At 37.0% G+C, this 15,117-nt stretch overlaps 1 protein-coding gene across 1 annotated transcript in view; it reads left to right on the forward strand.

Moving 5' to 3' along the window:
- DPY19L4 (dpy-19 like 4) overlaps positions 1-14,673 on the forward strand; it is a 32,460-nt gene extending 17,787 nt beyond the window's left edge. The window contains exons 14-19 of the mRNA XM_015618983.3: positions 599-719; positions 2,109-2,165; positions 4,492-4,574; positions 6,312-6,444; positions 6,878-7,036; positions 9,337-14,673. Of these exons, the coding sequence (XP_015474469.3) occupies positions 599-719; positions 2,109-2,165; positions 4,492-4,574; positions 6,312-6,444; positions 6,878-7,036; positions 9,337-9,501 (718 nt within the window). The 3' untranslated portion in view covers positions 9,502-14,673. The remainder of the gene's footprint in view (positions 1-598; positions 720-2,108; positions 2,166-4,491; positions 4,575-6,311; positions 6,445-6,877; positions 7,037-9,336) is intronic.
- Positions 14,674-15,117: the final 444 nt, after the last annotated feature.

Raw genomic sequence — 15,117 nt, forward strand, 5'->3', positions numbered from 1 at the left:
GTTTGGAAGACATAATTGTTCTAATCTTGTTTCTCAGCTTAATCATCTTGAAGATGTCAGGCTTTTATTTCTGTTCGGCTCCTCATCCTAAAATCTAAATATTCACAAATATTGCTTAAAATGAGCAGGCTGCTGTGTTATCCTGTAGTTGTTTTAAGCTGACTAGTCTACCCTTAAGAGGCAGACAACATTAGCAAATCATAAATTGTAATTAAATATTTTCCTTTCCTTTCTTCAGGAACTCTCTTATAGTACATTGTCTGTACAGCTTTGCCAAATAGCTGCTTTTTATCCCTTCTTGGCTGGAAAACCACAACAGCCAAGTGACTTTGCTATTCTCTCTGTTTTTCTTTCATCCTCCCCTGAAATCTGTGAAGGATTTTGTCATCTTTTACCTAGGATCTTGCTCCTCCATCTCACAGAAGATAATCAGGTGCTAGCTCTTCTGCTAGAGATTTCCTTGGGTTTGCCCTACTATCAAAGTTGTCCTCAGATTGTTTGAACATCGAGACTGTGTTAGACATAAGAAAAACATCTGAATGTTTTGAGTACAGAGGCATACACAGGGTCCCAACTAAGTTATTGCAGTGTTTTTCAGAATGAAATATCTATGGACACCTTATGTTTGCATGCTTGCTGCATTTGGTGTGTGCTCTCCTGAACTTTGGATGACACTTTTCAAGTGGCTTCGACTGAAAGCTGTGCACCCAATACTGCTGGTGAGTTGCTGTTGCCAAAATCTTGGAAAATACAGCTAGCAAGCATATAGCTTTGCAAACAATGACTTAAGACCCATGAAAGAACCCATGAAAACAACAGGTGGTTCTGTGAGCAGTGGAACGCACATGGTCTGCTTTTTCTGTCTTTTGTTCTTAGTTTCACATGTTCTCTGGTACCTGATGATGTTACAACCATTCCTCATAAAAAGCAGAGCTGTCTTCGTCTCCCTTTCACTCTTGTCAACTTCTTTTAAGAAATCTTTGAGACCTTGATCTCTCTGTCATATCTAGTTGGGATTGGTCAAGAAGGTCATGCACTTTTTAGGAGGAATGCAGGAGAAAAAGTATTGGTTCACACAGGGGAGATGCAAGCTTTGTTTCACTGAGAAATGGGTCTTTAAATGGGTGGTAAGGTGTATTTAACTGCTGAGAGTAAAACTGCTTCATAAGAGATGGTAAGTGAAGTTACTTTGTATAACATTTGTTCATGTATGGCCATTGTAGAGAAGTGTGTGTCTGAAGATAAGCTTGTGTTACAGAGCAAACAACTCCTCTGCTTCCAAGCTTTAGTCTCAATATTACAAGAATTGCTTTGTGTGATTTTTAGGAGCTTTGTGCATTATTAATAAAATAGGGATAGGATATTGCTTACCCTAAATTCAAGAGGCATATAGGAATAAATATATTAGAGGCTTGTTATGTCTCCTGTGAAAATACTATGCACTGCTATATCAGAAACATTGACTGTTCTTTCAGTCAGGGAGTAACAATATGTTCAGGTACATGGTAAGCACATTCTTTTAAATACTTCATGTATTCTGTTATGTAGACCTGCTTTTTTACTATTAAAATAGTAGATGTGTTTGCTTATTATCAAAGGAATTCTTTGTGTGCATTCCTTACCAAATGTTTTCTATACCATACAAGCTATTTTCTCCTTGCAAAGCAAAAATTGTATCAGCTAGAATGCTGAGAGATGGGTTTCTGGGTCTTGCATATCAATAATGTGAATCTGAACAAAAGCATCAACAAAATCAGAGGTTTGAAGTGCTTGTTTTTTTTCCTCTCTCATAGCATTTGAATGTGAGTTGTTTACTTTTTTCTGTTTCCTACATTATATGCACATGGAATCAATGTTACTTGAGTAGTAATTAACTGTCCCTAAAAATGATAGTAAAGTTTTTGTGAGTCAAATGAAGCCTTCCGTGCTAAATTAGGCAAATTCTTGTTTGAGGAAAGTTTTTTGCCTGGTAGAAAACCACAAATTTTCACCTACTGTCACTCTATGGTTTCAGGCATAAATGTTGCTCACTGTATGAGCAGAATCAACAGACACCTTAATGCTGGAGAATGGTGCATAATCCATTTTCTCTAACATGTACTTTCTAGGCTCTTATTCTGAGTATGGCAGTTCCCACTATAATTGGATTCAGCTTGTGGAAAGAGGTAAGAAAAGTACCTTTGTGGAGTTTTCTTTGTATATAGGCACAATATGAGTCAAAATGATGAGCAAATATAATGAAATGTACTCATTGAAATTAAATATATGTGACGAAATTGAAGCTGTCATCCGCTGAAAATATGTTTAGTTTTATAAAAAAACTTCACTTTTTTTAGAATAAGGTATTTGACAATTTAATTTTTTAACAATCACTTATTGTAATTAAATTTAAATTAAGAATTTATTATATTCAGCTGTTAAGCTTTGAATGTATAAACTGGCTCAACAAAGAATATACTGCCAAATTAAAACTCAGGATATTGAAAACTATGTTGCCTCAATCTCAATTTAAGTGAGAAGGAGTAAAGTTAGATGAAGTAAAATTACAGGGGGCTATATCCAAATAAACTGTTTGAGAAGCTCTCATCAAATTATAATGGAGTTAAATTCTTTGTGCAGACCATTGTGTTAAGATGTGTACCTACTACAATACAGGGAAGAAAAGACACAGATGTTTCCATGTTGAAAATAAATACTTAGTTCTTTATTTCAAGTCATATACAGACTGGGGTAGAGTATTTGGAAATTATTTTTTAAGCTCCTGTGAGTGAAAAAAATATGTTGAACATCTCAAAGTGTAATCCTCCGCTATACTGACACAGCTTTAAAGTAGTTTGGATAGTCTGAGAATTCATATATAGAAGCCAGTCTTGCCCAACAGTATTTTAACAGATTTTGTAGCATTTATCTTACATTGCAACCACATTTTCCATTGTAGCCTTTTTTACATGTTTTTGATGGAGCAATAAATACTGTCTGTAAAAAAAGCTAGAGTTGCTCAAAAAAGTTATGAAATATATTACAATAGAGGAAACTAATTTAGTTAACCAAGTAATTCTTTCAGATTGTTTTAATGAAAGCAGTGTCGGGGTTTGGACTCTAGGGGGCTTCATCCATTGCAGATCCAGCTTCTGCTTTTAAGTAGTTGTGAACAGTTTGCTCTCCACGTTCATAACTCATCCTGAGGTTGAGAATGTTGATTAGAAGTAACAGAGCAGCAAAAATGCCTTGAGACTTCTAATCTGCTACCGTGGCTATGAAAGACTGAGTGTATAGCTCAGCATCTTTTTGCTTGGCTGCCTTCTGACTGTGTCTGGCATAGTCCTTCCTCTAACTAGGTTTTTCCAGGTGCTGTGATTGATGAGTAAAGCAGGTTCTCCTTGGGGTGGCAGTAGCAATTCCTCTTTCCTTCCCTCTGTTCTGGGAGTAGTTCCAATGTATGTGTAACAGCAGTGCTGTTTGTCCCTGACACAAACATATGGCAGCTGCTCTTGTGCTGGCTGTAGACTGTTGTCACTTGACAGCTGAGTTGTCCAGGTAGTGAGGGTAGAAGCTCCTCATTAGAAGTAGGCTCCCACTTCTGGCTGTCCACTGTGGCTGTCCCAAAGTAAGTTGTCTCTTTAATCTGGCATAATCTGTAAACTGTAACATCTTCCAAAAGAGCTAACAACCAGTAACTTTCACTTAGCATTTACAACAGCATGTGCATGTACTTGCTCCAGCCCCTCAAGGCTGGCCTGTTTCCAGTCATGTCTTTTTCAGATAAACGTTCCAAATGACTCAAGGGCTGACAAAATCTCCCGTCTTAATAGAGAGACCTCAAACCTGACAGGGTAGGAAAGCCATGATGCAGGGTTGCAATCTGGCCTGGTTTGAAAGAGGTGACATTCTCACTTCACAGAATCCCTGCTTTTCCCAAAATGTTTTTTAAAGAGCCTAAACTGAGATACCCACTTCACACATTGTAATGTACTTTTCCTTCACTGTAGTGATTGAAGTCAGAAGCAGGTCCAGGTCACATTACCAGGGCTCGTGTAGGAAATTTCTTCTCTCCTGTCTTGCTTGCATCTTTCCATCAAGTCATAGCAGTCCAATCCCTCCTGCTTAAGCACGTTTGCCATGGGAGATTTATCATCTTGGTTCAGTGCTCTTATTTGTAGACATTTGCATATGACCATCTGAACTATGGTTTTGATGCATTTAAGGCCACTTGATGAATGTTGTTGCTGCTATTTGTTTATTTATTTTTAATTATAAGCATTCTAAGAAAATAGAGATGAGAACTTCTGTTTAACATACTTATTTTGGAGAGGGTCTCCTGCTGTCAGGTAAGTAAATGTAGTCTGAGTTTTGCAAAATGTTCAAGCAAAAGTACCAGTTGGGGGAAAACTGTTGAAACCCCTTTCTGTTGTGTTACTTAAGGCCTTAATATGGTGAGATGCTCTGTAGATATTTTTTTAAACTGTAAGTAACCAAAAACATTTCCATCAGTTTTTCCCTAGAATAATGACAGAGCTTACAGAACTGCAAGAATTCTATGATCCTGATACAGTAGAACTTATGACATGGATAAAGTAAGCACGAAGTCCAACGTTTCTATTTTACTGCTTTTTGTAAGGGTGTTTTTATCTCAGCAGTTTGTGGAGCTACCTCTATCAAGCTGGGTTTTCTTTTGCTAAGTCATTCAATGGTGCTTGGGGGAAGACATTTTATATTTTAAGTCTGGTATTGTTCCCGTGAAAAGAAACAGGAGTTTATCATGGATTACAAGAGAAGATCCTGAAACACACACGCAAGTCATGTTTAATGTCATTGCAGACCTAGTTTCCAAATAGAGGTGGAGGTCTTAGGAAGATCTTAGATCTTGCTTCTTTGCATGCTTGCATTTCATTAGATTACAGGATTCGTGTTGACTGTAATGTCAGCAGGGGACAAAAACACTGAAATGTTATGTGTCTGAGGCAACAAAATGAAATACCTGAATGTGAGGATTTAGAGACTTTTGTCAGGATACAGGGAGAGGAACACGTGTGATTCAGACTTCCCCTTTGACCACAGCAAGTTTGGAGCTGTGTTACACAGCTCACACTGAACGTATACACAGCTAATACCAAGTCAAGTTACTTTCACAGATAAATTTTTCTTGCCACCAAAAGTTTCAGAATTGCATTCTGCCTCATTCGATTTAACTTCAAACTATGTCATTAGGAACTGCACTTTTCTGAAAATTAGATCCCTTGTGTTCAGATAACTTAGCTTTAACTGTATTTTTTAGAATATTACTTTCTGTATTTATGTAGTCTTTAATGTCAACCTGTTCATCTTCACAAAAGGCAAGGCTGGTAATTAGTGTTCCAGCCAATTTCTTCTTGTTGTAGTAGTGTATGTTGTTTGTCACTGCTGTAGCTCTTTAAGGCAGCAAGTAGAATAATGCCAAGTACCTAATGGCTTTTATGTTAGTCTGCATATACTTCAAGTACATAATTAATCATGGTGAATTTCATTGAGATGCACTCATCTACGAGCAATTGGACTACCCTTATCTGTAGCAGCTGTTCTTATTTTTAAAGAAAATAAAGATTTTTTTGTTCTTATGGATATACTTAGCTATCCACATTGAAATTTTAATTCAATGTTATTTCTCAAAGTCTTCTCTCTGATAATATGAATTTAATTTGAATTTTCTCTACAGAAGTTGCCAAAGCTTGTAATAAAGTATGACAATGACTGTTTTCTTTCACTAATACAGAAATACAAATAGTCAATAAATCATACCAAACCCAGAAATATCTTTACTGTAGACATTATTCTGTATGCTGGCATTGTTTTCTCATCGATTATGAAATACATAATCAGAGATTACATATGAAATACATAGCAGAGAACAAGTTACAACAATCACAAATCTTTCCCTTACAAGATAACATCATGTTGTTTCTCCTTCCACCTACTGTCTCTCTCAAGCTTTTTTTGTCATGAGTCGGCAACCATTCAGAAAAGCAATACTTGGATCCATTCCAGGACCACTCTGAATGGTGCTTGGTGGATTGCAAGGAGGGGAGAACAGCCATCAGCCCTTGCCCCAGCAGGAACCCTTCTTTTCAAACTCCATGTTGCTGCAGGTCTGCACTTTGACTGGCAGGGAAAGTACTGCCACAGTAAAACCATCACCAGTTGTAGTGAGACCCCCCAATGATACCTTCACGTACTCCAGTTCATTCTGCAGCACCCTACCAGACCCCACAGTATACAAAGTTGTTTTGATGAGTGCATCCAGTACTCAGACATGCTTGTTGGTGTTGCTTTTGCAGACGGCAGGCTCCTGTGGCTGCAGTGTTTGCAGGCAGCCCACAGCTCATGGGTGTGATTAAGCTCTGTACAGGATGGATGGTGTCAAGCTTGCCTTTGTATAATGATGATGATCTTCTGAAAAGAAATGAGAATGTGAGTATCCAGTTCCATAAATGTGGCATCTCACAGGAGCTGTCTTCCTCTTCACCCAAATGTAATGCAAAGAAATCAAATGTATTAGAAGGAAGGAGGACATAGGAGTCCAGCAGACATGGAAGGGATTATCAAGTAGATTACCAGTGCTTCACTCTGCACAGAAACAAATATCAAAATATTATTTCTGAAGACTTTTCAGGCCACCTGAAGTATGTAAGATGAGAACTTGCCAGCATCAAATACAGATACTTCCCATTCAGCTGGCCATTGCCTCACTGTTTTGGAGATTTCAAAACCAAACTTTTTATAGCTTGATGTGTACATATAGTTTGTTGTTGCAGATAGGTCATCATTGTGGGGGTGTGTGTGTCCCAGTATTTAAGTCATCACTGATTTTTGCATTGCATGAACGTGTTTTCTTAATTTATAGATTTATCAAATCTATTCAAAGAGGTCAGCTGAGGATATTTACAAGATACTCACATCTTACAAAGCCAACTTTCTGGTTATTGAAGATTCAATTTGCAATGAAGTGGGACCTGTAAGAGGATGTAGAGTTAAAGATCTGTTGGACATTGCTAATGGTCATGTAAGTATTGCTGAGAAAAAATGAATGTTTGCATAAATAATTAAATTAAAAATAAATCTTGTAATGCTGGTCTTATTTTTCTTATTGTAATTGATGTGTAGACAAAGACTCAAGTTTTAAAAGTGATCAGTTAAGTTTTGGATTGTCTTTTTCTTAAACTTGTAGTCTTACCTAATACTATTAACTGCCCTAATCCCTCCTAACACATGGAGGTGTCTAGCTGTGCTGCTTTTCTGCCAATCATTAAGTACCATTTATCTGTATATAAATGTTCAAGACTGACACCTGAAGAGGTTATTACAAAAGCAGTGAAGCCCTGCCTCAGAAGGCATTCTTTACTAGTTTTGAAGATTAAATTCTAATATGGATAAACTCAGTTCTCCTAAAACTGTGGCTGGGAAGAGGACCAGCCTGCCATTTAGTTCAACATAGACTCTTTGGTTCTGATGAGGGTGCAAGTCTACTCAGTTCAGCCTTGCAGATAGGTTAGCACACCAACAGATAGTTTAAGCCACATCTGCTAGAAAGATTGGTTCAGCACCATTAATGCTGCTTCAGTCATTGACATGTTCTGTCTGCATGTTGGTAGTGCTGCTCTTGCTGCTAAGGTGGGGTTTATAAGGTGATCTCACTACCACTTGTTCACTGGCTTCCTGAAAACCCAGCAAAAATTTTGATTTCAGAAAGGCAGGGGGTGGCCTTAAACTCACTGAGAGTTTCATTGCTTATTCTCAGGTCAACAGGAAAGAGGGAGTCACCAGTTACCTCTAAGAGATATAAGAGTGGTGTGTTATTAGGGGATTACTTTATATTTTCCCAGGAATATACAGCTGGTGTCAGTTTCACTTCTAGGTTTCCTAACTACTTTATCCATGAAGGATATTGTCTCCATTTTTCTATTAAGTTCCTTACCATTTCTGAAATCTATTATTTCTTTCCTTGTCTTGCTGCTAAAATCATTGTATGCTGTGATTATTCCTGGATATATCCAATACACTGTACCATAACTAGAGTGTGTGTGTATGAATAACCTCCATCACTGTTAATCTGCACGTTACCTCTCAGTTTCTTCTCAGATATGTGTTTGTATGAGTAAGATCTTGTTTCCTCTTCATACTTAGGATTTCCACTGGAGCAATTAACCACAGTTTCAGGATTCCGTGCTCTCATACCCCTGCATCTCTCATCTCCATGCTTCCTGCATACTCCTCTCTCACACATAATCCTTCTTGTGTTTTTTATTGTGTTCTTTTGTTGTTGTTTTGGGGGGAGTGGTTGGTTTGGGTATTGGGGATTTTTTCAGAAAACTGACCTAGTTTGTTCTGGAAAGTTAATAAAGTGCATTGTCTCAGGAAGCTTTAAACAAATCTCTCCATTTGCTTGCTAACAAAAATTGTTTAAGTCATATTGGAAGATTATCAAGACATTCCAAAGTAGTGCAAGCTAGTGCATATATATTTGAAGACTGCAACTGCAGCATTTACTTACTCCTAAAGTAAAGTGGACAGACAGTGTGTTGACAGGTCTATGGATGTGTTTTGAATTGCTGTGTTTGAGAAGATAAGTACTACTTTCTAGCTTGTGCTACATCCTGTAGTGCTAGTCCAATGTCTTGTTTCTGACACTGGCTGAGAGCATAGTTCTACTGATAGGGAAAGACAAACATTTTCCAGCAGTCTGTTGCTGGAGGACCATAGCTCAGGGCAATTACCTTTGTGTTTGGCAGCCACTGGTAAATTTTTCTTCATGAGTTTGTCCTACCACCTTTTTTTAAAACCATGTAAATTTGTGCCATTGGAAGGAATAATGAAGGGATTTCTTCAGGGATATCAGACAGTAAATGCTAAAACACACAGTTTGCTTCCAAGTCAATTGGTTGGAATTTGTAGGGTGATGTCTGTGTGTCTTTGGTCTTTATTAAGTATGTCAAACTTACTTGGGCTGGGAAAGGTAAAGAAGATTTTTGTTTCCTTTATACTGCTATGCCCAGTGCAGGTCAGGTTTGAACTACTGGGTAAACAGGGCATGTGCATAATTTCCACTGCTGTTGTTTATAATATGAATGAAATAAGCTGGTTTTAATGTCTGCTACCTTAACGAAGGAATTAATTCACAAAGGCTGTTTTAAGTGGTTAAACAAATTACAGGAGAATGTGTTTTCAGTTTATTGGAACTGTACAATGTGGAAATTAAATGTCTATCATAAATGAAATTTACAGAATACATAAGTTAATTAAATGTACAGAATTACATTCTGTAACCACTTCACTACTATAATTAGATCTTTTTCTTTCTGACAGGTGGTTTGTGAGGAAGGTGACAACTATGCCTACTCAAAATATGGACGATTTTGTCATGAAATCAAAATGAACTATTCTCCATATGTGAATTATTTCACTCGAGTATACTGGAATAGATCCTACTTTGTATATAGAATCAACACTGTGATATCCTTCCAGTCATGAAAAAGCATGCAAGCTTCTTTCTAAGGATTGATTGTGAATGAATTTTGGTTGGAAAAGTTCCTTTTGAGCAAGGAAGTTTATTTTTGCAAATAGATGTGCACACATGCAGTGTACTGACAGTTTTATTTTACCAAACTGAAATTCTTTGATCTACAGATCAGCAGACACATACACCATCCTTGAAGGAAACGGGAACATTTATCAGTTTTACAGGCTCTATAATGTGTTACAGTCTTCCATGTTTTTACATTTTTCTTCCCATTATAAATCATCTTAATCTTCATGTAAATGAGATTTCTGACTTTTGTGTTAGAGAGTTGGTATGCGTAGACTTCAGTAAATACAGCAAAATTATTTTAAGAGCTCATTTAAGTCATATAGCTTTTAATTTTTAGCAGGAAAGCAATCACTATCCCAAGTCTTTTCAAGTAAGTGTTTGAATTTTTAGTCTGGGGTTTCTTTTGTTTTAATTCTTCCTGTCTTCCATGGTAAACATTCCTGTGTTTATCAAATACACATTTATACATCTTCCACATAGTTATATTGTTTGTATAAATCAAATAAGGAAGATTTTACTTAAACAACACTTCCACAGATTAAGGCACTGATCTCTACAGTGTTGTCTCTGTTGTCTATAGAGACATGTTGGTGGAAATGCTAGGAATTAGACCTAACAATAGAAGCTGACAAGCTGAGATCTTCAGTTTGGAAAGAACTTGTTTTCAACGTTTTTCCACACTTAAGTGTGTATGTATGTATGCATAAGTGTGTCTTTCTTAGCAGCTACCAGAATGGGCCAGTATACCACAGTATGCCATACTTGTTTTCAGTCAGGTGTAGCAGGACAACCAGGTTTGCTACTAAGACTTCTGCACTTCAGTTTCACCCTGTCTGTGTGCTGGTATGGGTTGTGTGTGTGTGTGTGTGTGTGTGGAGGGATGGGTGATACTCATTTCATTCAACTTATTATGCAGTAGGTATATTAAGATAGTGCCATAACTGTCATTTAAAACACTATAATCACCACCATTAGTAAATAATGGTACAGATGTTTATAGCTATTTTTATATCAATTATGCAAATACACAGATTCTTGAAAATTTGGGAAAGTACTCTGCAGTTTTACTTCCCTCTAAAATTTGTCTTTGCTACATGACCCTCTTTGCCTCTACAACTCCTTTTCTTAACAAATTATCTGTTCATCCTGTTTATTGCTGGCTGATAGACTTTCAAGAAAATGAATGATGTTTTAATTACAACTCTGGGCCTAAACCTAGTGATGAGAGTGGAAACTCCAATAAAAGGCAACAGTAGCATTGCTTAATGTAGGTGTAACTGGACAAAAAGCCAGCGCTAAGTTTTGGAAGAAGTTGCTCACCCCTTAGGAGTTACCTGCAGTTACAAACTAATGTAACACTTGGCCCAGAGACCAGTCTATCAGGCATGTGGGAAGGATCCTTTGGAGCACAGATGTCTTTAATAAAGGATCTGGCAAAATAGGATGAACCCTCAGCTAAAAATTCTGCAAAACATTCTGCAAGTGGAAGCTGCAAAACAATCCTTATGGCAAATTGGAGATTTTAACTCTGAAATTATTAGGAACTGCAGCATGTTGTATGTGCATGATTCTTCTCTGCTTATGCAGATACACTTGCTTACTTTACACTGACACATAGTGCTGAGATTTTTTAAAACTGTTACCACTTTTGGAGTGATTTAAAGGAAAAAAGCTTTATTGTTCTAAAAGCCAACATGTCTGTAATTTGGTTTTTACTTTCGGTTATATTTTTAGGCCTACAAGTCTTGACAAAAATTACACATTTTGTTTGAAACCGATGTTCAGATAAATCCATTGAATTATGGGATGTTGTCACTGAGAAACATCCATATAACTGAGTTACAAGTTACAAGTAAATATCCTTTCTGGGCATACGGGCATTGTGTTTGGGATAGTGTGTGCCTGTGTGTCTGCTGGAGTGCAGGCTGCATTTACTTGCTTGTGCACAGGTGCATGTTTTACTGCACTGGGCTGTTCCACACTGCTCAGTTACCATATACCAACAGAAGTTTGTGTATTAACTTGAGCTATGGCAGGCCTGCAGGAACTCCCTCTGTATGTGTGGGTATAGAAGTAGTATTTGGAAGTAAGTTTAGAGTTCCTTTTTCAACTTAAATTTGCTTGAGTCACTGTCAAGGAATTACATGTCTGTCGGTCATTTAATCTCTTGAAGTTAGTAATTCATGAATATCACTTCATATCAGCAATAAGGCATCCCAGGTGCAAACTTCAGGGTTACAACTGTACTTGGGTAGATGAGGTCGCAGAGCTTACGGCTTCATGCCTTAGACTGCCATGCCAAGATGCAACATTCAACTGTCCTCAACTGCCTGTTGTGTTTTACTGTAATGTTGTATGTGTTACCACATAGAATATAGTTTGAACACCTACATGTAGAGCACACATTTTAAGAAAACCACAAATTGAGGCTACCCACGCATCTAAACAAAACTGTCTTGTAGCACATTGGCCTTTATACATGTTTAAATGAACGAGTTGAACTTTATTTGAACTGTGACTTAGTTATTGCTATTAGTTTTGTCATAGTTTTTAAGATGTATTCTTGATACTTCAATTGATTCTGCTTTAGGAGAATCATTTAAGATTTTTACCTTGCTTTTTATATTAGAGAAAATTATATTGCAGCACTGTTGGCACAGCAGCCTTAAGTAACAGAAGGAGCCTTTTATTTGGGAGAACATTGTGGTTGTTCCTGTAAAAAGGCATAATTGAAATGAGTGAATGAAAGAGTCGTATCTTACAAAGAAAGTGAATTAATTTCTTATCCAGCTATGGACTAGCAAAAATGCTGTCTAATCTCCAGCTTCTGTGAAAAATACTAAGTTCCAGTGATATCCCTCAGTGGGACAACAATAGGGCATAATTACACCAGACTTGTGCAGAAAACCCTGGCTTGGTTTTCAACCAGATCACAGGTTTAACTCCCTGAAAGGGTTGTGGGAAAGTTTTACAAATTTTGATCTGCTTTGCTGTAGATGTTGCAATTTGGTTGAAACATGTGCCTTGCAAGCTTTTATTAAACAAACAAAAACCTCAATTCATGTTTCTTTTTGTGAAGATTTTTTTTTTAAATTCCTGTCCCTCTGATTTCTAGAGTTCTGTTGTGTGTTAATACGCCAGCCTCCGAAGATGCCCAAGTGGTGCAGCTGGGATATGTGCCAGCCATCTAACAGCTGTTCACTGGGAAGAATGAGAATTTGTATAGAAATTCTTGTGACTATTCTGCTGGCTTATTTCCTCCTTCACATTTCCACTTTCTGATGATCTTAGTAAATGCAGAAAAATTACCTTGAAAGAATAAATTGTATAGTATTTTCAGGCACCCACCTGTTATCCTTGGACTTGGGAATCAAAGTTTTACCAACCCACAGCTAAACTAACATACACAGTTCTGTCATAATCTTAAAAAAATGCTCTTTCACTTCCTGAATTACCACATACTTGAACTCAGATTTGACAGGGCTTGAGACTAAGGAAAGGTATTTCTGAACATAAACTTCTATTCATTTTATTTAAAAAATAATTTATTTCATTTCTTCCAAAGTAAATGGAGATACAGTTTAATACAACCTTAAATACATTTTCCATGGGGATGGGGAATAAGGAGAAGATACACAAATGTGGAAGAAAGATGGCCAAAAGGTTTCACAGGCATTGAAAATTCTTCCAGCTATTTGCTCTGGTGGCGTAACTATTTACTGAAAGGTAGAGGCTAGGGACCAAGTCTTGTTCTTATCACCTTATTTTCACTAAGTCATCTTCAAGTGTCCAGACCTCGTGACATACTATCAGCTTTTCCATGCAATTCACAAGAAAAGGAGCTACAACATCTGGTTGTAGGGATTGTAAGGTATCCCTGCAATCCTTACTTAAAACTTCATATAACCCGTCCTTTAACCAAAACTCCAACAGGAGAAAGCGTAGGCTGTGCTTGTGACTGTGTGGGCATGTGCACACGTGATGTGTTTGCATTTACAGGTGTCTGTTTTACTATTTTGTTTTGGAGATGGAATGAGGAACTTCTCTTAGCAGTAATGGTGATTGAATCTGTAAGTCTGGTAAATATTGATGGGCAGGTGGACTCTGGAGTACTGTGGTATTGGAGATGAAGGAGAAGCGGAATTTTATTCCAACACAAGCAATACTCCATGTGAAATAGTACCTCAACATAAATCTGCATAATCATGCTTTAATACTCTTTTTAAAACCTAACCATAGAGGGGGAAAAAGTGGAAATTCTAAGACATATATTGTGTGTTATCTTAGTAATCTTTTCTACTTCATCAGTACAGCTGAAAAAGCAATCGCCATTATGTTGCTGCATTCTTAACTATGCCAAATGCAGAGCTAGTGATGCCTAAAGGTCTTCTGAATTGTTTTGTACCTCAACAATGTGTTTAAATGTAATTAATCTGGCAATGGTTTTGGTTTCAGCATAGTTAAATGTATTTCTGCCTTTCAAGCGATGTTTAAGGTTACCTATTTATTTGATGGGACAGAAGGTTTAATGCCTTTCAAAGTTTCAAACTTGTTTACTTCAATAATGCAGAATTACTGGTGGTGCTTTCCTTGTTAACAGTGACATTTAGGAGTAGTGTATATGGCATATGGACTTATCTGTGTGCAGCTGTTTAATAACAAGTCTAAGGAAAACAATTCCTTTTATCCTGTTTGTTGTCTTGGGCAGTTTTTTATGAAAATAATGTATACATAGTAAATATTTTTCTCTTGTATTTTTTTTTTTTTCTGTGGAAAAAAAAAAAAATAAAAGCCAAGTCCAGAAAGTATGGATTGTATGGGACACAAACCATTTTATCCTTTGAGAAGACAAGGGAAGACTGTGCAGCATAACTCAAATATCTGTCTTGATGGGCAGCATAAACAGTCTCGCAGCTCTTGAGGACAAGCAGCCTGCTCAGACTGGATCCATATGTCGTGCTGACTGTGACTGCCTGTTGAGACATACTTGTGTGAGGATGAACAGCAAAATGTGAGCTGCTTCATATGGAATTATTGAACTCTGTGACTTTCTCCCTAAAGATCCTCCTACAGCAAGCATGTCACCTGGAAATAAAGTGCTATGCAACGTCAAATGCTTACTGATACATTTATTTTTAATCTACTAATGTATTATCTGCCTTGAATTTTTACAGGTTTTGATTAAATATCTTGGAGCCCTCTATTGTTTTTTATACAATATTATTAGTAGAAATCTTCAGATGCAGATTTGTAATAATTTAATATGTAATGATACAAAAATCTTGATTTTTTTTTTAAAGTTAAATTCCAGTAGAAATACCCTACAGAGTACTTCTCCAAAAACTTCTCCAAAGATCATTTAGCACCTGAAAAAAATTATGTGTTTACATCTTTAATGATTCTGAGTTTGAGCATTTATCAGACTGCTTTGTTTAAAGCTAGTCAGGAAATGAGCTGATGTTGAAGTATCCAAGTTTAGCCATTCAAGCAACCAGGATTTTTGTGGTTGCTTAGCTCAAAGGGGAATGGAGCTTACTGGCAGCATGAAATTCATGTTG

The sequence above is a fragment of the Parus major genome, chromosome 2 (assembly GCF_001522545.3).
Source record: "Parus major isolate Abel chromosome 2, Parus_major1.1, whole genome shotgun sequence".
In the NCBI taxonomy this organism is placed as follows: Eukaryota; Metazoa; Chordata; class Aves; order Passeriformes; family Paridae; genus Parus; species Parus major.